Raw genomic sequence first — 23308 nt, forward strand, 5'->3', positions numbered from 1 at the left:
TGGATCACTGTGTTTTTATTTTCATTTGTCTTTATATATTTTCTTAATTTCCTCTTCGATTTCTTTATTCACCCATTGGCTGTTTAGTAGCATGTTATTTAGCTTCCATGTTTTGGGGGGATTTTTTTTTCCTGTGATTGATTTCTTATTTTATACCATTATAATCAAAGTATATGTGAAAGGATTTTAGTTTTCTCAAATTTATTGAAACTTGACTTATTCTGGAGAATGTTCCCTGTGAACTTGAAAAGAATGTATACTCTGTTGGTTTTGGATGGAATGTTCTATATGTATCTGTTAAGTCCGACTGCTCTAATGTGTCATTCAAAGACACTGTTTCCTTATTGATTTTCCGCCTGGATGATCTACCCATTGATGTAAGTCAGGTGTTAAAGTCCCCTACTATTATTGTGTTACTATCAGTTTCTTGCTTTGTGTCTGTTAATATTTGCTTTATGTATTTAGGTGCTGCAATATAAAAGAAAATTTTTAAGACTTTCCGATACTTTGCATTACATGTAGTTGGGAAAAATAAAATCTTTATGTAGTTTGAAAACATTATAAAAATAAAAAAACAAAACAACATTATAGTATCTTATAGTAGAACTCCTAATATAATTCCTATACTTTTATTTGAGTCTTTGGTTGTGAAATTACTTAAGTGAGTAGTGTCAGCATTAAAAAATACCATGAAATGGAATAGATATTTCAGAGTGCATCACATGTAGTAGGAATTTTTGTTCTTATACTTTTGTTTCAGCAATGTGTATTTGTGTACCGAGTCACAGACCAAAAATATATTCCTTACTGTGGGTCATAGTCAAAAAAATTTTGAAAACACTGGCTTAGAAAATCCTTTAATTCTTTTTGTTATCTTCTAGCTTTTGTTACCTTACTGAACGGGGAGCAAGCCCAGAATGCAATTCGGATGTTTCATCAATATTCTTTTCGAGGAAAGGACTTAATTGTTCAGCTCCAGCCAACAGATGCTTTGCTGTGTATTACCAACTTGCCCACTTCTTTTACATTAGAAGAATTTGAAGAACTTGTTCGTGCTTATGGAAATATCGAGAGATGTTTTCTAGTATACAGTGAAGTTACTGGCCATTCCAAAGGCTATGGATTTGTGGAATACATGAAAAAGGACTTCGCTGCAAAGGCTAGATTGGAGTTATTGGGTAAACAGTTGGGAACTTCAGCTCTGTTTGCACAATGGATGGATGTTAATCTATTGGCCCCAGAGCTCATTCATTCTAAGTGCCTTTGTATAGATAAACTCCCTAGTGACTACAGGGATTCAGAAGAGCTGTTGCAATTTTTTTCCAATATACATAAACCCATGTTTTGCCAGGTATGTATTCTTACGGTATCATTTGAAATATTTGAAAATTTCTGCTTATGTATTCTACATGCACTCACAAATTTATTATACCTATGTGAATATCACAAAGGATAATCTAATTCTTCTTTAGTCCGCAGTGAAGACTTTATGGTCACTCTAAATTTTAAGTCAAGTCCTTTTATGAATGAGTCAATTTATATTATTATATAGTAGATATGTCTTAGTAAACCCATCACTTATTTACCTCATTCTATCAATTTCTTGAGCTCTTCATCCTTTGATCCATTCATCCGTCCACGTTTTACTTATTATCTTCTCTGCACCAGACACTATATTGCTTAAAGTTAGAAATACAGAGAAGAGAAACGTACTCTCTCAATACTTCACAATTTTGTAGAAGGTACTGACAGGCAAATAATCATAAATTATATAAAGAGTAATGTAATGGAAGATAGGAAAGTATTATGAAGCTTAAAAAGAATGTGTAATTCTGTCTTAATGGGATCATGGTGAGACATTTAGAGAAGATCCTGAAAACTAACAACACTGGTAAGACTTTTCATGCACTTGATCAGTAAAATTATATATATATTCTATTAAATAGATAAAAATGTGTACCGTATAAAGCTCCTTCTCTTGTAAGTGTTCAATAGCAACTGATGAACTCTTTCCTCTCTTGCTTCCCTTAATTTCTTCCTTCCCTTTCTTCTCTCCTCCCATGTTCCTTTTCTTCTTATCCCGTATTCCCTGCCCCCACCACCCACCATTTTTCTTTAATCATACATTTGTTGAGTCTCTACTATTACACTAGAAAGTTTGGAGTTGTTATAGTTTTATATATATATATATATAAATGTAAAATTTATGTGTGTATATATATATATACACACACACAACCACATATATATACACCTATATATTATTATAATGTATTATATATCATGTTTATATAAATATATACATTTATTGTATAATGTATAAATAACTAATACAGATTATATATAACAAAATAACTATATATACTGTATAACTCTAATTATACAAACAATAGATTAATGCTACTATCTTTTTCTTACATTTCTACTCCTCCAGTCCCAATATATACATCAAAGAAACAATCTAAGAGCATCATAAAGTTAGAAAATTTTGTGACAGATCTTATATCCAATCTTTTCCCAGTTATTGAAAGGTGATAGATGTTGAAATCTAATCCATATCCTTTTCTTGGATACTAAAATTATTCAGTGGTATTCTGTGGTCAAGGAAAATTCTTTGTAGTTGAGGCCTTTGAAACAAACGTGAGGAGAAAACCCATTTATCACAACTTGTATTTCAATTATGTATCCCAGAGTTGGAAGGTACATGACAGGTTCTCTAATCTAGGTTGCCAGTGGTAGAAAAATGTTTGTTATATTATTTGTGAGTGACCATTTAGCTTCTATTAAAATATTCCAAGATAATGGGAAATTAACTAGATCAGAAGTCAGACCATTCCATATTTGAATGGCTCTCCTACTGAACTGAAATATTTCTCTCTAAAACTACTGATGCTATGAACTTAGATGAGTTTGTCTTTTGAAAGAATTAAAATGGTATTATAATTTATATGGCATGAAAGCTATCATAATGAACCAGGAATAATAGTAAGTGTTTCAAAAGTTCTCAAAAGAATAATAAAACAAATTTATGATGCCTTTATCAGTGGATCTATGAAATTCAGGCTCTTTTGCCTGGTAGGTTGACGTAGATTGTACTGAAGATAGTCTCTTTTCTTGTGATCATGAGACACCAAAGACTGATGGCTTTTACAAATCTGATTATAATATCTGGTTTGGATTACAAGAGGAATGGGGTTGTAGGAGAAATGTTTGGAAGAGGCAGATGTTTTTCCTTTCTATCATGTGGTTGGAAAAGTTTTGTGGAAGAAAAGACATTTGAGGACAGTTTTAAAAGGAAGAAGAAGGTGAAGGGAAAAATAGAAATTTGTTCTAACAATACAAGAAAGTGAAGTTTCTAAAATAAGATAGAAACTAAAAAAGACTGAAATTATTTAATTGTAATATTAACTTCAGAGACATGAAATCCAAACATGTGTTGAGACCTACCATGCTGAATTTTATCACATTTACCACTTTATCACATGAATGTGTTTAAGATAAATCAGACATATTCAGAACTTCGAAACTTTTTAGTGTCTTATTTGTTCTTATTTTTGCTCTTTGTACCAGTCTTTACAGATCCAGGACTTTAGTATCTTCCTTTACACTCTTACAGGTGGGTGACTGGAAACAAATCAAGCTCAGCATTGCAGGAGTTCATTTAGGGCACATTCAGAAATAAAACTTGTGTGTTGCATATGGCATTTTAACAAACCCTGGGGCAGTTTTCCCAAATAAACTTTGATTGGGAATACTTGACCAAATTCCTGAGATCTGCCTAAAAATTATTGAATTAAAAGTTGAATATGGTTCCTCCTACTTTTCTTCTCTTGATAATACAGACTTTAATTTACATAGCTATGTGGTCAAATAATTGTTCAGTATCTTTCACTGTCCACGTATCTGGTAAATTCAAAGAAGGTTTCAGTTACTGAGTCTCCATATTTTTCTATGTCTAAATTATCAGTTCTACATCTTTCTTAAAATAGAGGGAATATTATCATTTGAGCATTGACTTTTTTTTTTAAGAATTTTTTTATTTATTTGACACAGAGAGATTCCAAGTAGGCAGAGAAGCAAGTAGAGAGGAGGAAGCAGGCTCCCTGCCAAGCAGAGAGCCCATTCAGGACTCGATCCCAGGACCCTGAGATCATGACCTGAGCCAAAGGCAGAGACTTAACCCACTGAGCCACCCAGGCGCCCCTTGAGCATTGACTTTTAAAATAAATTAGAAAATCAAAGAATTAAAAAGAAACTTGACAGAATCTTGTTTATCATCCTATCTTCAGTAAGGACCATATCTAAGCAACTAATGAGCTTTTATTTTTATTTGTTTATTTACTCATTTAAAAAGTAATCTCTACGCCCAACTTGGGGCTCAGACTCATGACCCCAAGATCAAGAGTCTCATGCTCTCCCAACTGAGCCAGCCAGGCCTCCCACAACTAAGAAACCTAATTTTAGAGAGAAAGAATATATTATTTTCACCAGCATCATGCTCTGATACATTTGTTTTTGAATTTGAAAATTATATACTGAAAATAAATATTTCTAACTGAATATTAGAGTTCTCCTTTTAACCAAATGTATTAAATCAGCTTGCACAGGATGAAGGTAGTTATGTTGGTGGCTTTGCAGTGGTTGAATATAACACTGCGGAGCACGCCGAAGAGGTTCAGCAAGTAGCGGATGGCATGACCATCAAGGGGAGCAAAGTCCAAGTTTCCTTCTGTGCTCCGGGAGCGCCAGGGCGAAGTACGTTAGCAGCATTGATAGCAGCTCAACGTGTGGTAAGTCTAGCCTTCTTTATTAGGATCTAGAAACATTCACGTACTGTTTTAGTCTCTCCAAACCAGTTGGCCATTCACTGGGCCCTCATCATATTTCCATTACACAAAGATATTCTTCCTTTGAAAAAAATTGTCTAAACGGTATCTCTGTCACATCAAGGCGGAAGTCATTGCAAAAGAAGAAATTGCTTTTGGTAACGTTTATCCAAATAAATTTTTTTGGAGGGAACATTCTGTTCTACATTTTGAGTGTCAGGTCCGTTTTTTCAAAGTGTTCATAAGTATCCGTCGTACAAATACAGGAAGGCGTGTGCTTTGCTTTTGCTCACAGGGCCCATTTGTTACTACCTCTCTATTGTTAACTGTGTGCTTCTTCTCTGGGCCTCTCTCTCTGTGAAAGTTCGTGTGGATAGTGACTAATCCTTCTTCAGTTTTGACTCGAGGCACTTAGCATAATAAATACTTGTTGACTGAACTAAGGCAGGAATACACTTTTGAGGGATCTGGGAAGAAGTCTTCATGATGGAAGGGACATTTGAGTGTGACATTAAAGTCTGATTTTGCATTGTACTGTTGGGAGTGGAGGATAGGATAGGATAGCCAGATAAATAGAGATTTTGCATGAGACATTATATGGAAAAAATTCATGCTTTATCTGAAACCCCAGTTTAAGTGGCCATTTTGAATTTTCACTTGCTAAATCTCACAACTGTAAGGTGGTAGAGTGAGTTGAACAAAAGCTTTCAAGCTGGAGAATGAGGCGAATTTGCATGCTTCTAGAGTGGTGAGGTGGAGGTGGAGCAGTGTAGGAAGGGTGACTGGTGAGATGGTAGACTGCTGACAAATCAGGGAGGACCGTTGAGCACTGGAGGAATGGAGATTGAATTTGGTAAGCACGGGAGAGCTCTTGAAGTATATAAACAAGACAGCGATGGGATCAGAGGTAAGCTATCAAGACATTATTCTGAAAGTGGTTCATAGGTGAACTGAGAAGGGAGGAAAACAGAGGAGATTGCTCTTGGTTCACATCTCTTGCCCTTCTCTCCCTGTTCTTTAACCTCACCTCTGGTTCTGGATCCCGCCTCCCTTCTTTTGTAGTTTGTCCTTCCCTCTTTGGTTCTGTCATTCTCCTGTCCTAGCTTGTGTACATCACAACTTCAGCTCTTCTTTGACTGTCAACATTGTGTCTCTGCTTAAATTGCCTCTGCTGGACCAGACTGACTGCGTTTAGAATTCTGAATCCATCCAGTGACGTATTTCTGCACCAGGGCACTGTGTCCTCTTGAAGAGAAACACCTATGCGGCTTGGTGCTACTTCATGTGTGTAATACATGAAGTATTAATGGCTGCTCCCAAGCAAAACTTGAGCTCCTCGTCTCTCATCAGCTGCTCGTTCCCAGTTTCTACAGCCACTATCTCGAACCTTCACTGTGTTTCTCCCTTTGTCCTTTCTGTCAGCTGATCATGGCTCCTCATGTTTAGAAATACAAAGGCCATGTGCTGGATCATTCATTCACCTCTTCTCATGCTGCCCCAGCAAATGTGTCCCATTAAAAAAAAAAATTATTTGAGAGGGAGAGTGTGAGTGTGCATGGAGGTGGGTGGGGGGAGGAGCAGAGGAGGAGGGAGAGAGAGAAGCTCAAGCAGATTCTGAGCCGAGCACGGAGCCCACATGGCGCTCCATCTCATAACCCTGAGATCATGACCCGAGCTGAAACCAAGAGTCGGATCCTTAATCTACCATGCCACTCAGGTGCCCTATGTCCCTGTTTTTTACTTCCTTTTCTCTTTAGTAGCATTCATTCCACAAATATGTACTGGGCACAGTGAGAGATGTTTATGGTTCATCAGTGAACAATATGGACAAAGATCCCTGCTTTCTTGGAGGAAGAGCTGTGCCTCATCCTGCCAGTGCTGGAGCTCATGACCACGTCTGCCATCTCCAAGGACCTTGATCCTCACCTTCCTACTTCCTGTCATTGGATGCTCCACTAGCTCCATTCCTCCTGCTTGTAGACATGCTCAGATCCTTCCCTTTAAAAATGATCTCTACACAGTGGTCTTTATATTACTCTTCCTTCACCTCGGAGCTTCAGGAATAATTAGGCCCCACTTGCTGTCCTCATTTCTTCATTTCTGTCTCTGCCAGATCCACCATGGTTTCTGCCTCTGCTATTCATGTGAAACTGTTCTCGTTAAGATTCATAGACATTTCTCAGTATTGAGGTTGAATAGGCGCTATTCAGTCTTTTATCGCCTGGTCTCTTGAAGAGTCTCCACTCTAGATTTCTACCCCACTATTCTTTTTCTGCCTAACTACTCCTTCCCCTTCCTTTTCCTTAACGGCTGGTATCAGTACGTGTGTGCATTTGTTTTTTCTCACTTTCTTCTCCTTGTGTGCTCCAGCAGCCCCAGTTACCGCCGATCAAGAATGACTTGCACGCGCCTATTTTTTAACCCATTCACCCTCAGCACAAAATCTGTGCTTTCACATGATTATTAAGCATTCCATCTCCATGTTATATAAGTAGTTATGTTATGAAAGTAGTTCAATTTCAACATTTCCAAAAGAAAACTGTCTTTTCTCTGGATCTTGCTTTTCTGTGCTCTGACCTGGACTTGCTGAGTGTACAGGTCTGAATCCATCCAATTGCCTACTTTGCACCAGGGCGCTGTGTTCCCTTGGAGAAGAACACACACCTGGATGGCTTGATGCCACTACACATGTGTGACACACACGTACAATTCTGTGTTGTGTATATGGCACCCGTTCACCCAAACTAAAATTATCTGAACCAACAACTCAGTTAATCATAATGGGTCTTCCTCACCTGCTCCCCAAATCTAGATGTTGAAAATATTAGCAAATCCATTCAATTGCACATCCTAACATCTCTTCAATCCTTGAGGCTTGTCAACATCTTTGTTTACTCAGGATCTCCTCTTTTCTCATCTAGATGATAAAAATAATCACCTGTGTAGTCACCACTATAACTCATCTTCCATAGGGCCTCAAGAGTGATCTTTTCCATCCTCAAGTCAGATCGTGTTATTCACTTGCTTAATATTCTTTAATACCTGCATAAGTTCAGGTTTCTTTGCACAGCGTGCTGGGCCCTTCGTGATTGAATGTCAGTGACAATGAGAAATCTTAAATGTTTCTTAATAAAAAGTAATGCATTTGCATTACTTGGATTTTCGTATGTAACCTTTTATCAAGTTTTCTGAGATATAAAAACAATCATAAATAGGTACTGAAATTTATCAAAATATTTCTTTAACTATTGAGATAATCATGTGATTTCTTCCTAAATTCATTCATGTGCTGAATCACTCTGATTTCCTAACGTTAAACCATCCTTCTATTATAAGCTCTAATTGATAACATTTTTCCAATGCATTGTTTGATTTGACTGGATAATATTTTATTTTGTTATATGCTCATGTGGTCATAAGTGAAAAACGCTGAAACCATCATTTATTTTGGAATCAAAGGCATACTGACTTCATTAAATGATTTAACTATTTTTTCTCCTTCTCCCCCTTTTCTTTCTATTTCATGGATCAACTCACCTAAAATAGGGCTTTCCTGTTCTTTAAAAGTTTGAAAAGTCTCATCCATGAAATCATGTAGACCTAGTCCTGGAGCCCCATATAGAGGGAAATCATTGGTTACAGATTACGTTCCTTCTACAGATATTTAGATATTTTAGTTTTATTTTTTTAATTTATTTTTCTTTCTATAGCATACTGGCATTTGATTATATTCTATAGATTCATCCACTTTGTCTACATTTTCAAATTTATTGGCACGTAGTCATTTATAATATTATTTTAAAATTTGTTCTGATCCATGCTTCTGAAGTCCTGGGATCGAACCCTGCATTAGGCTTCCTGCTCAGGTGGGAGCCTGCGTCTTCCTCTCCCTCTGCTCTTCCTTCTACTTGTGTTTGTTCTCTCTCTCACTCACTCTCTCAAATAAATAAATAAAATCTTAAAAAAAATCAAATTGTCCTGTTTACTATTCTCATTTGTATTGTATATTTATTTGCATTTTCTTTTTTCTCTTTGATCTGTTTTTTGTTGTTGTTGTTGTTGTTTTAGAGAGAGAATGAGAATGCACATGAATGGGGGTGTTGCAGAAGGAGAGGAAAAGAGAGAATCTCAAGCAGTTTCCACACTGAGCACAGATCCCGAAGCAGGGCTTAATTGATCTCATGACCCCGAGATCATGACCTAAGCCAAAATCAGTTGACTGTCAGTTAACTGTCTGAGCTACCTAGGTACCCCTTCTTTGATCAGTCTTAGAAAAGATTTCCCTGTTTTGTCTTTTCAAAGAAACAGGTTTTGTTCTATTCGTTATTTCTATCTTTTGCTTATTTCTGCCCTTCTTTTTAAATTTTAATTCCAGTATAGATTACATATGGTGTACATTTCAGGTATACAATATAGTGATTCAGCAGTTCTATACCTTACTCAGGGCTCCTTATCTTAAGTGTACTCTTAATCCCCTTCATCTATTTCACCCATCCCCCAACAACCTCCCCTCTGGAAACCCTCTGTTTGTTCTCTATGGTGAAGAGTCTGTTTCTTAGTTTGTCCCTTTTCTTTTTTTTGTTAGTTTCATAAATTCCACAGAAGAATGAAATCATAGGGTATTTGTCTTTCTCTGATCTATTTCACTTACCAATTACACCCTTTAGATCCATTCATGTTGTTGCAAATGGCAGGATGTAAGTCTTTTTTTTTTTGGCTGAGTAATATTCCTGTGAGTGTGTATGTATGTATCTCACCTTTTCTTTATCCATTTATCTATCAGTGGACATTTGGGCTGCAGCCCTATCCTGGCTGTTGTAAATAATGCTTTAGTAGGGTGTATACATACATAGGGGTGTATGTATTTTTTCAAATTACTGTTTTTGTATTCTTTGAGTAAATACCCAGTAGAGGAATTACTGGATCGTATGGCAATACTACTTTTAATTTCTTGAGGAGCCTCCCTACTGTTTCCCACAGTGTCTGTCCTTATCTTTATAATATCCTTGTTTTCTTCTTTGGGGTTACTCTTTCTCCTTTGTCTTTATTGATATTAATTCTTAACACCTTTGTTTTCAATCTATATTATTTGTATTTTCTGATTAATTTAGTAAATCAAGTTTATTTTTAACTGTTATACATATGTATCCTGAATTTTATTTTATTTTGGCTTTTTAAGTTTTTCTTTTAATCCTAGTTAACATACAGTGTTATATTAATTTCAGGTGTACAATAGAGTGATTCAACAACTATACAACATGTCATAAATTTTAAATTATAAATGTTTCAAATTGTTTTATGATTTCCTTTTAAACTTAAAGCTTAATTACTTTTGTTTCCATTTTTCAGTTTATTCCACTGAGGAATTTCAAGAAACTGTTCTTCTGACATAGATTTGTAATTTATTGCATTGTGGTCAGAGAATCTAATCCCTAATGTTGATTTGGCTGCATTTTGTTTTGTCAAATGGTTACTTTTTGTGAATGTGCCATGTAGGCTCAAAAACAATCCAAACTCTCTGTTTGTGGGTTACAAGGTTAAATGTGCATATATGTATGTATAAATATTGGTTTGAGACTGTTAATTGTGACTCAGATCTTCCATATCTTTGCTTATTTTTTAATTTGATCTGTCAGTGTCTGAGAGGAATGTATTAGAAGTTATCATGTATAATTGTTGGATTTTCTTTTTCTCATTCTATTAGTTGTTTCTCCATAGACAGATAGATAGGTATAAGTATAATTATTAGGTACATATTTGTTTGTATTCCTATTGATTACCCCTCTGTGTGCTTTTCTGATGTTACAGTTGCTACTTGAACTTTATTTTCATTTATATTTGCCATCCCTTCATTGCCAATCTTTCTGTCATTTTAGGTGTGTGTCTTATAGCTAACATGTCGCTCTAAAACAGTTTTAAAAATCTGTCTTTAATTGGTACTTAGACTGTTTAAATATGTAGTTATTATTTTCTTATATCGTGTTTTCTTTTAACTATACTTTTAAAAAATATTTTCATTTCCCATCAAACATTGGATAAATAAGAATTTTCTTTGAGTGTGCGTTGTCCTGGGGAATAGGTGGGAATAGGTAAGCATCTCTGGGACAGGAAAAAGGAAACCCCTCAGACACCAAACCCAAATGTGCCTTCCTTAATGTCACCCCCATAAAAGTGAAAATTAAATGGAATTCTGCATTTTCCATGTGAGGACAACAGTTTGAGAACTAAACTGGTCAAGTGCATACCCCCGTTGCAGCAGCAATGTGCTTGATAGCTAAAGGCCAACAAAGGAGAGGTTGTAATGACTGATGGTTGGGTTCTCCCCTGGTCCATTTCATTCAAATTCTTTTCTAGAAAGGCAGGGAGCTGTGTCTTGCACATCTTGGTATTCCTCCCCGGCATCAGTCATACTCATTTACACTAGACACCAAATAAATGTTTGTTAAATGAGGTTTTTAAATTATCTGAGGCCCCTAAGATCAGGAAGTGGAGGGTTGAGATTTTGTGGATGAGGGGAAAAAAAAAAAAAAAAAGAAAAAATCCATAGAAAGATAATTACTTAAAAAAAAAATCTTCTACACATTTGAAAATAATATGTTCTGACTTTATCCTATTGGTGGTGATCGCCCCTACCTTATTTATACCCCTAGATTTATCAGTATCCCTTTCTTCCCACTTAACTCAATCTTATCTCCATCCTACTTCCTCCTTCCTTACCCCACCTACCACCATACTGGTGTCTACATTTTAACTTTAGGATTGCCTGAAGTATTTTTTCCCCATGGTACTGGGTTTTGCATGCAAGAATGAAATGAGCTATGCTATTACATATCTTTATTTGCACATATCATGTAATATTGTCTTGCATTTACTGCATCTCACTGTCTCATTTTCAGAGAAGGTATTAAGGTAAAAACTTTTGAGAATTTGCGTAGTTGGAAGTATTTTTATTTTTCACATATTTAAATAATAGCTGGATATAAAAATATTAAAAATAGAGATTCAAAGTTCTTCCTTTGGCACTTTGAAAATACTAATTTGTTGCCTTCTCAAATCCAATGTTGATGCTTTGAGGGAGAAGATTGTATTAATTCATTTCTGTTTCCTTGCAAATACATTCTTTCTCACTGGAAGCTTCTAGCGTTTTCTCTTTGGCTTTGATGTTCTTAAGTTTCAAACCCAAAAATGTGACTAGGTGTGTTTTTTCCTTATACATCATCTTTGGAACACCGTAACCACTTTCATTCCATGTTTTTTAATTTTTCTTCAATAATGAGAAATTCTCAGCCATTATTTCTTCAAAGCCCTCCTTCTTTTTTCTTCTCTTTCAGGGATTCCTATTTTGTACAGGTTGACAGGTCCAGCCTCTCCATTGCCTTGCTTTTTCTCTTTCGTGTTTCTTATTTCCATGTTTTGTTGGGTTTATTTGCATTTTCCACTTCTTTATCCTTTGCCTTGTCTTCAGAGAGCTTTCTTTGATCTTTCAAGTCTCTGTTTTGTTTTTCAGCCACACATAAGCTACTAGTGATCTGTTCAACCACAGGATAGAGGTTAAGACTGATGCTCTGCATGAGTTTCTTCAGTTTCCTTGTCTATAGAATGATGATAATAGTACCAGTCCTGTAGAGTTGTTTTGGAGGACTACGTGATACAATCCACGTAAAGTGTGTAGAACGATGCCAAGTACGTGGTGAGGGCAGCTTTTTTCTTTTTTTAATGTTTATGTTTTTCATACCCAGTATTTCTAATTCGTTATTCTTTGTAGCTGCTTGTCCTTGATTCCCATTACGAATAAAAAATTTTTAAGGGTTATCTATTATGCCTATTGCTATGTGGTGTTCTTATTATTTCCTATCCATTAATTCTGGCTCATCTCTTTGAGGTGATTTGGTTTGTTACATTTAATGGCTACATTCTCCAGATGTCTAGCTGTGTTCTGTGAATACGTATTTCCCTGGGAGGGTTTTAGCTTCCTCGAATGTTAGTGTTTAGAGGTTGGGGGAGTGGATGTTGGACAGGGGAGAGAGGAAGCATGTTCATTTTAGCCAGGGTTTAGCGAATTCAGATCAGAGGAGAACCCAGAGCCAAGAACCTCTCCTTTACTATCTGTCCTTGACCACAGCCCTTTTCCCACCCAACCAGGCAACGCTGCACCTTGAGAAACTTAATTCAGTGGTCCTGTGACATTCCCTGGATTGATGCTGGGGGTTTCTCTCCTTGTGCTGGCCAGAAAAGCCCTCATTACAGTTGCACAAGACAAAAGCCCTTCCCCAAACTGGCAGTAGACCCAGACTCCCTCATGCTCCCTGTGGAAGTCTCTACCTCTACGTCTAGACCCTCCTCCTTCTCTCTTTAGAGAGTTCTCACAGATTTTGTGTCCGAGTCTCAGATCTGTCACCCTCTCCCTCTTAGGTTCACAGTATCTGGGTTTAGAGAGGGATCCCACTCGTATTGTCGGTTCTCCAATTTTTCATGACTAGAAGTTTATAGTACTTTATAACTGTATATTAATGTTCTCATCTATCAGGTTGGTTTTTGAAACTGAAAGCAATTTCATATTTTTAGGATGCTACCTATACCTCACATGTGTTTGTGAGTCCAGTTCGGCTTTGTCTCAGAAGATTAAGTTAATGAAGACTTTTTTTTTAAGGATTTATTTATTTGAGACAGATATAGTGAGCATGAGCAGGGGGAGAGGGAGAGGAAGAAGCAGACTCCCCACTGAGCAAGGAGCCTGATATGGGGCTTGATCCAAGGACACTGGGATTATGACCTGGGCCAAAGGCAGACGCTTAACCATCTGAGCCACCCAGGCGCCCCTAATAAAGACTTTCAGTACAAGAAAAATTTTGTTTGTAAGGCAACCCACATTATTATGCTTTAGATAAACATTATAGTAAGGCTCTTCTGTAGTATAAAGTATTCATACTGTGTCAACAAATTAACTCCCCATTAATAAATTCAGATTCCCTTGGCATTTTTCTACTTGTATTGTGTGATGAGATTTATCTTACTAAATTATCAGTCCTGTTAAAGCCAAATTGTATTTCACAGAGACATTTTGTGAAGATTTCAGTATATGCTGTATAATAGAATATCTTAACATTATAATTAGGAATTGTAGAATATATACAGAAATGTATAATGTAAAGCAGTTTGCATTTATCATAAAGATGAGAGGAGTAAGAACTTCTGAAAGAAAGCCTTTAAAATTTCATCTTTTGTACTTATCCTTGTTCTGATGTTTTCTATTTCTGTATTTATTGAAGATGCACAGTAATCAAAAAGGCTTACTTCCAGAGCCAAATCCTGTACAAATTATGAAAAGTTTAAACAATCCTGCCATGTTACAAGTTCTTCTACAGCCCCAGCTCTGTGGGCGAGCTGTTAAACCAGGTAAGCACACGGGTACAGATTAAATATAGAATGTTGGCATGAAGTCAGTTTGTGCTGTTTTGCGTGAAAAACACATTTAAATGAGTCCAAAAATATTTTTCTAGGACTTGTCAGTGAATTTTAATTAATGATCTGAGCTGATATGTTTTCCCTATTTTTGGTAGATACAGTCTGCTTATGTGTTTCCTAATTTCTTTTTAGTAAATGTTAAATATTAAAATCAGCTTAGCTCCTAGTTGACAGGAATGTAGAGACCAGATAATTCACACATTTTTGTTGTTATGGATTCTACCAACAAAGGATATGATACTTTTGCACGTAATATTTTTAGCAGAGTTACTTTGTTCAAATGTCTTAAAGGTATGTTTCCTCTTTCCTCGTAACTCTTCTGTTGGAAAATTGTTGTACTCTGTAGAAAATGACAAATATTATGGAAATCTTATCCTATTGGTATATGCTAAATACCTACCTATTTAGTATTCTGGTAAGAGCCCAGCTTTTGAAATGCACAACTCTATATACAGAAAATGTATATTTTAGCATTAGGAAGAAGTGGATTTTTACATTCAGTACTAAAGTTTAGAATAAAAAATGTTTCAGTATACTTATTGTTTCAACCCCAGCTGGTCTAACACGGACTGGTAGACTGCAGTTTGGTTCTAGCACTAACTACCCAGGGTGCAGAGACCCCACAAGTTAAGGACTTAGGCCCCCACAGGTCTGCTCCTGACTCACACACCAGCTACAAGCTCAAGGGGTCCCCAGACCACCTGTATTTCTGACCAGCTGGCCACAGATTTGGGGGCTCAGCTTTGATGATTTGCTAGAACAACTCGTAGAACTTAGGAGAACACCATACTGATGATTACAGTTTTACTGTAAAGAACACAACTCAGAAATGGCCAAGTGAAGATACTCTTACAGCTAGGTCTAGGAGGGCCCTGAATGCAGAGATTTTACACTCTTTTCCCATGGAATCCGAGCACATTACCCTCCCAGCCCATCTGTGTATTCACCAACCAGGGATCTCCACGGAATTAAAGTTGGCATTGTTGGAGTTGCATTATGTAGCCCTGGTTGGCTGTTACGGAACTGAACCTCCAGTTTCCCTCCTCTTCCTGGAGGTCAGGAGGGCCAGCTGATACCACGGGAGCCAATGCCCTAGCCCTCTAATCACATGGTTGGTATTTCTGGCATTGACCAGCCCCTGTAAGGGTCCACCTCCAGTGACCTCATTACATAACAAAGACATACTCATTACTCAGAAAATTCAAAAGATTTAGAATTTTCTTTCAGAGAACCAGAGACAAAGACCAGTTAAATTTTTTTATTATACAACAATATTCGTAGTATGTATATCCTATAATCATCAATTATTTGTGTCTAAGAAGGAGCATTAAAGGTTTTCTGGCTCAGCCTATTACATACTCAGATATCTTTTCTACAGTTTTAATGGTAGATATGTTTTTATGTCTTGACCTCTCAAAGCACAAGAAGCTCGTTATTTCCCAAGGCAACCTATTCCCTAGTTGGACGAATTTAATAACTAGGTTTATTTTTTTATATTAGATGGTAAACCCTATAATTTTAGTGACTTATTCTGTGCTTCTTCCTCTGAAGAACCACAGAATAAGTCCATTGCTTCTTCTATAAGAAAAGACTTCTAATAATACCTGAAGACCACTATCATGAAAACTTAGTCATTTTTTTGGTTTCCCAGTCTTCTATTCTCCAGGTCAGTGGTCTTTTTGAAATCTATTTTTTGACTATGCAGTGCTATCAGTAAAGTTTTTTTTTAAAGATTTTATTTATTTATTTGACAGAGATCACAAGTAGGCAGAGTCGCAGGCAGAGAGAGAGGGTGCGGCAGGCTCCCTGCTGAGCAGAGTCCGAAGGACCCTGGGATCATGACCTGAGCCGAAGGCAGAGGCTTTAACCCACTGAGCCACCCAGGCGCCCCACTATCAGTAAATTTTGAGCAAAGCTCCAGTGTATACACTATATTTATCAGTTATATATCATTTACATAAATGGAACTTGTTAACCCATACATTAAGAAATGATAAAGCTAATGTCTTTATTTAAAGATGAAAGTAAATATGAACAAGAGTTTTAGCATTTTTTTCCTATACCTCATAGACTTCTTTGGAGATTACAGTTCTATATCTGACTTTCCATAACATGTCCTAAGAAATGCTCTCTAGTTTCCCCAACTAGTTGTCATCTTGTAGATATTAGCCTCAGTTTTCTGGGTTGTCCAGCAATATGGTGTACACAGACACAAACATATCCTGGGAATGGGTTTTGATCATCACAGAATGGGGTGAGATTTCCTTCTTATGATCATTATATTTCTGTTAATGCAGTCCAAGATTGTATTAGTGTTTGAAGGAAATACGGCATGCTCTTGGGTCTTTTGGCAAGTACTGGCCACACCTTTGGACTCTCGGCTCTCTTCAGTAATTCCTCTCCAGTATTGTATTTTTGTCTTTTCTTATTGGGTAAGAATATATATTCTCTACTCTGCCTTTCTACTCAGATTGATATGCGGCCATAGAGATCATGCCCATTTTAGTGCAAGTTTCACAGTTGTTTTTTTAAAGATTTTACTATTAGAGAGAGGGAAAAAGAGAGGATGAGTGGGGTGAGGGGCAGAGGGAGAAGCAGACTCCCCACTGAGCAGGGAGCCTGTTGTAGGGCTTGATCCCAGACTCTGGGATCATGACCGGAACCAAAGGCAGATGCTTAACTGACTGAGCCCCCCAGACCCCCCTAGTTTCACAATTTTAAATAAGGCTTTCCACTCATACACTAATGGAGAAGTTATTTCACCACGTATGGCTTTTTGTTTGTGGCAAGGGAGGAGGGCGAAATCTACCTCTGGAACACACGTAGAGCTTCTGGAGGATGTTTGGAGGGTTTCTTGGCGTTCCGGAAAGACAGTTTCTTGTTCATCAGTAAGCTCCATCTGTATTTCCTTCACTATGTCCTTTTTCTCTTTTAAAGATTTCTTTTTTTTTTTTTTCATTCATTTGACAGAGATCACAAGTAGGCAGAGCAGCAGGCAGAGAAAGAGAGGGAAGCGGGCTCCCTCCCCGCTGAGCAGAGAGCCCGATGTGGGACTCGATCCCAGGACCCTGAGATCATGAACTGAGCCCAAGGCAGAGGCTTAACCCACTGAGCCCCTATGTCCTTTCTATGTTAGCGCTATCCGCTAACCCTTACACTACTTTGACCTCTTCACAGAGGGCTCTGAGCAACCTAAGAATTGTAATTCCTTCTGCTTATATTAAATGTAGTACATATGTTTATATTTATAACCTTGTTTTATTTTTCACATAACACACATAACACATATATTTACTTATATATAATTTGTCTCTCCTACTAGAATGTGAGTTCCATAATTGCAAGGATTTATGTCTTGTTCATCTCATGCACCTAAAGCAGCACTGTTATTTATAATGAAAGAGATATAGTATTTGTTTACAGATTAATCCCCTTCCTCTACATCTCTGTCCCACAACTCACACATACCTGGTTACTCACATGTGGTCTGGTTTTTAATTCCTAAGGACACTTGTCTGCCTTTTCAGTCTAATCTGTACCCTTCCATCAGGTTGACTTTTCCCCCCAGACCCGGTTTGGTTATGTCATTCTGACCATACTGATCTTTTCTCTTCAGTCCAGACCTTTTAACCACCTTCAAAAATACAATACAGTGTAAATATTCTAGACTTCTTTCTTTGTATATATGTGTGTGTATCCATTTTAAGTAGTGTGCAATTTGTTGTAGTCTACATTATATTTTTAACAGCTTTATTGAGGCATAATTGCATATTAATTGGCACATATTTAGAATATTAAAAAATGGTATGCTTTTGACATGTATAAAATCATAAGTATACATAAATTTTGACATATGTGTATACCCATATGTATATCCACCAAAATCAAAATAATGAACATATTTGTTCCTCTTAAAAATTTCCTTCTGGCCTTTTGTAATCTCCCTCTCCACCATTCCCAGGAAACTACTGATTTGATTCCTGTCACTATAGCTTGTATTTTCTAGAAATTTCTATAAATGAAATCACACAGTATGTACCATTTGGCTTCTTTTCACTCAGCTTACTGAGATTCATTAACATTGATGCATGTATCATTAATTTTTATTCTTTTTGAATGAGGAGTAGTAGTCCATTCCACAGTTTGCATATTCATTGACTTGCTGATGAACATTTAGGTTATTTCTAGTTTGGGATTATTACAAATAAAATTTCTGTGAACATTGTGTACTAGACTTTATGTAAGCTTATGTTTTTATTTCTTGCCAGTAAATTAGTTGTGGAATGGTTGGGGCATATGGTTGATGTATGTTTAAGTTATAGGAAACTTTGCCAACTGTTTTCCAGTGTAGTTAAACTGCTTGGCGTTCTCACCCATCACTGTCTAGGGCTCCAGTGTGCTCAGTCTTCTCACCAACACTTGACATGCTAGTGCTTTAATGTTAGTCTTTCTGTTGGGTATATACTGCTATCTCACTGTGATCTTGAGTATTCCTTTTGGCGGATGATTTTGAACATCTTTTAATATGCTAATTAGCCATCTTTATATCTTTCTGTTATATCTTTTTAAATATTTTACACATTTTAAAAATTGAGTTAACTTTTTCTTATTCAGTTGTAAATGCTCTTTATTCTAGATGCAAATCTGCTGTTGTATATATGGGTTTGCAAATATTTTTTCACTCCCTAAGATGTCCTTTATTAACAATGTCTTTGGAAGAACAAAACATTATTTTGGCGAAGCCCAGTTTATTATATTTCTGTTACAATTTGTACATCTTTTGTCAGATTTAAGGAATCTTTGACAAATTTAAGGTCATTAAGATACTCTCATATTTGAGAATTTCATAATTTTACCTTTTAAAAATTATTTTTAATTTTACCTTTTGTATTTAGATCTTTGGTTCAATTTGAGTTAATTTTTGTTTATGATGTGAAGTAAAGTTCTAGATTAGTTTTTTTACAGATGTTCCAGCATCATTTGTTAAAAAAGATTACTCTTTTCCCACTGAACTTCCACTTAGGTTCATTATATATGCATGGCTGTATCTATGGACTTTCCATTCTATTCCATTGATCTAAATGTCTGTCTTTATCCCAATACTGCATTGTCTTGATAAATGTAGCTTTATAAGAAGCCCTAGAATCTGTTAGTGTAAGTCCTCCAACTTTCTTCTTCTTTTTTCAATTTGTTTTGCCTATTCTATGTCCTTTGTATTTGTATATAAATTTTAGAACCAGCCTGTCAATTTCTATGAAAAATGTCAGTAATTTGGTTGGGATTGTGTTGAATCTATATACTAATTTGGGCAGAATTGACAGTTTTGAGGTTGAGCCATGCATATGGTATATTTCTCTATTTATTTAGGCCTCCTGTAATTTGTTCCAGCAATAGCTTGTAGTTTTCAGGGTACAAATATTACACATATTTTGTCAGATTTATCCATCGTATTCTACATTTCTTGATATGATTTTAAATAGTTTTGCTTTTTATTTTTTTTTAAAGATTATTTATTTATTCGACAGAGATCACAAGTAGGCAAAGAGGCAGGCAGGGGTGGGGGAAGCAGGCCCCCCACTGAGCAGAGAGCCCCATGCAGGGCCCAATCCCAGGACCCTGCGATCATGACCTGAGCCAAAGGCAGAGGCTTTAACCCACTGAGCCACCCAGGTGCCCCAATAGTTTTACTTTTTAAATCTCAATTTTGAGTTTCATGTTGCTAGCATATACAAGTACAATTGATTTTGTGTATATCCTCTCTTGCAAACCTAGCTTATTATTTCTTGTAGGCTTTTGTTCTTAGGATTTTCTGTGTAGACAGTCATATAATCCACAAATAAACACAATTTTATTTCTTCCTTTCCAATATGTATGCCTCTTACTTCTTTTTTTTAATTATTATTATTTTTAAAGATTTTATTTATTTATTAAAGAGAGAGAGAGAGAAGGATCATGAGAAGGGGGAGAGTCAGAGGGAGAAGCAGACTCCCTGCCGAGCAGGGGAGCCCTAGGCGGAACTCAATCCCAGGACTCCAGGATCATGACCTGAGCCAAAGGCAGTCACTTAACCAACTGAGCCACCCAGGCACCCTGCCTTTAACTTCTTATTCTTGTCTTATTGCAATAGACAGAAATTCCAGCATAATTTGTGCATTGAACTGGTGAGAGTGGACATCTCTGCTTTGTTTCTGACCTTAGAGAGCATTCATTCTTTTATTATGTCAGCTATAGTTTTTTTCACAGATTTTCTTTTTCTAGCTGGGAACTTTGCCTTTTGTTTCTATATTGCAGAGAAATTTTGTCATGATAATTGCTGGAATGTATACACTGATTTTCTCCATTAACTGAGATGATCATATATATTTTTTGTTTGGTCTGCTAGCATGATGAATTACATTGATTTTTCAATGTTAAACCAAACTTTTATTCATAGGGTATATTATTATATATTATAGTCCTTTGCATATATTGTTGATTGATAGCATTGTTCAAGCCTTCTTGAGAAGGGGAGGTTGGGGCACCATGGGAGATTAGCCAAGAGCTAAGGATAAGGGCAGTGAGATGTGAGAATGTAGACATCTTCAAAGTGTTTTGATTTCAGTGGTGATGGTTTTAAACTGGGAAATATTGTATTCATTAAAAACGGAAAAAATATTAATGTTTTGTAACAAAATACAGTGACTAACTGAAAAAAGAGAGGAGGTGGTGTTGAAATCTCCAACCGTAACTGTGGATTTGTCTACTTCGTCAGTTCTAGAAATTTTTGCCTTACATATTTTGAAGCTTTGTTATTTGAAGCACATTTAAGACTGTTGTATCCTCTTGATGAATTGACCCCTTTATCATTATGAAATGCCATCTTTATCCCTCTTTGTTAATAAACAGTCTGTTTTTATAAACAACTCGTGCTAATGACCTAATCTTCCTACCACCAATCATGAAATGGACTCATTCTAAAGAAAGCAATTTCTAATGGTCACTTTTCCAAAGATGAAATAGGCTGGTTTAGCAAGTAGTAAAACTTGAAAAAAGTACTTTTGAAAACATGGGATAAACTTGTAGAGATGGTATATATTACATATATAATATCCAAATATTTTTGATCGTTGGATTAAATGCTTTTTTTTTAAAGGCACTAATATTTTACCCCTCCCTCCTTTTTTCCTTAAAATAAGACAACACAATTTTTTTTTTAAGTAAGCTCTAGGGGTGCCTGGGTGGCTTAGTGGATTGGGTGTCTGCCTGCAGCTCAGGTCATGATCCCAGGATCCTGGAATCAAGCCCTGCCTCAGACCCCCTGCTCAGCAGGGATCCTGCTTTTCCCTGTCTCTCTGCTGCTCCCCCTGCTTGCCCTCTCTCTCAAATAAATAAATAAAATCTTTAGCAACAACAACAACAACAAGTAAGCTCTACAACCACCATGGGGCTTGAATTCACAACCCAGAGATAAAGAGTTGCGTGAGTCACGTGTTCCACCAACTGGGCCAGCCAGAGGACCTGAAATTAAATGCTTTTTGAAGTGCTTTCTATGCCTGACCATTTCCAGTTGATTTATAGTAATTAGAAGAAATTACTTCATATATTTTCTATCTCATGGCCCTTTTTGTCTATATACTATTTATTCTGAAAACATCCCCCCACCTTTTAAAAAAAGATTTATTTGAGAGAGGGAGAGAGTGTGCATACGTGGGGAGGACCAGAGCAGGGCTGGATATGGTTTCAGCTCACAATCTGAGCTGAAACCAAGAGTTAGATGCTTAAATGACGGAGCCATGTTCTGAAGACATCTCTTTTGATACATACTCTGGTATTGTGCTCAGGCAAACCTGATTAAAAAAAAGTGTGGTCACCATTTATTCTTTCTATCCACTCTGATGCTCATGTTTCTTTTTATTATGTAAATATTTTTTCTGTGCATATATTCTCTTCTTGAATGGATTGTAGGCTTTTCAAAGGAAAGGTCTGTATCTTGCCCTTCCTTCCCCCCCCCCCCCCCCCCCCCGCCAGAATAATACCCAAACACCTAATAAAAATACTGAGCAAATAACATGAGTTCAGTTAGAATTATACTCACTAAAAGATGGAATTAGTTTTGTTGCTCTAAGCACTAGAGAAAAGAAAGGCTAGGTTTGGTGTTTTATTATGATGATAGAAGGTGTTGGAATTTTAAATAAAATTCTAGGTTTGAGTCACAAGGAAGCGACCTCGCCAGTTTTTGTGCAATGACAAGGTCAGTATATCATTGAACTTTGGATGAATTTGTTAAGTTTAAAAAAAATGCTATTGGCCCCTTTTGGAGTTTGTTTCTGTCTTATCATAAAGTTAAATTTTTACTTTTATTTTCTTAAAGCAGTTCTCGGAACACCTCACAGCTTGCCTCATCTGATGAACCCATCCATCTCCTCCGCGTTTTTGCATTTGAATAAAGCACATCAGGTATATAAATAGCATTGAGTACTGCAACTCGGAGTGACTCATTTGTTTGTTCCCAAAGTTTAAAATTCTCCTGAAGTTAAACAGGTATTTTGTTTTTTAAACAAATCCTTAGTAGTAACTATAGCTACCTGAAAACATGCTGAGTACCTGAGATCAAATTAAGCTGGTCAAAGCAGTGTAGTTCTATCTATTGATTTTTAGGCATTGATTTCTGGGCATTGATTATAGGGGATTAAGGGAAGGAGGTGTGTTTTGTGGTATATTTTTGTAGAAATAAGTGGTTAAAAACAAGACTTCTGGGGTCTTAACTCCAAGTATTACAGAAAGAAAAAAAAAATTAAGTGAACGTAAACTCTTAATTCTTAAAATTTAATCTATATACAAATAATTCATGTAAGAATAAAAAATAAATTCTCTAACCTTTTTCAGATTCGTATTTTAGGACGCATTTGTATATACAAATGTCGTACTCATGACAGTTAGGTACTGCTGAAGGCTGTGTCTGTGTGGGAGCCTGATTACAAGTGCAGCCGAATCCCTAATGGAGGTTTGGTGGCGGTGGAGTGAATGAGCATCAAAGT

At 36.5% G+C, this 23308-nt stretch overlaps 1 protein-coding gene across 1 annotated transcript in view; it reads left to right on the forward strand.

Annotated features, from left to right (window-relative positions):
* Positions 1 to 23308, forward strand: part of LOC111143514 (ribonucleoprotein, PTB binding 2) — an 87905-nt gene that overhangs the window by 23958 nt on the left and 40639 nt on the right. The window contains exons 3-6 of the mRNA XM_022497324.1: positions 882 to 1351; positions 4599 to 4790; positions 14096 to 14222; positions 22645 to 22727. Coding sequence (XP_022353032.1) covers positions 882 to 1351; positions 4599 to 4790; positions 14096 to 14222; positions 22645 to 22727 — 872 coding nt within the window. The remainder of the gene's footprint in view (positions 1 to 881; positions 1352 to 4598; positions 4791 to 14095; positions 14223 to 22644; positions 22728 to 23308) is intronic.

Source organism: Enhydra lutris, unplaced genomic scaffold (genome assembly GCF_002288905.1).
Source record: "Enhydra lutris kenyoni isolate GAN:26980312 unplaced genomic scaffold, ASM228890v2 scaffoldscaffold9, whole genome shotgun sequence".
Lineage (NCBI taxonomy): Eukaryota > Metazoa > Chordata > Mammalia > Carnivora > Mustelidae > Enhydra > Enhydra lutris.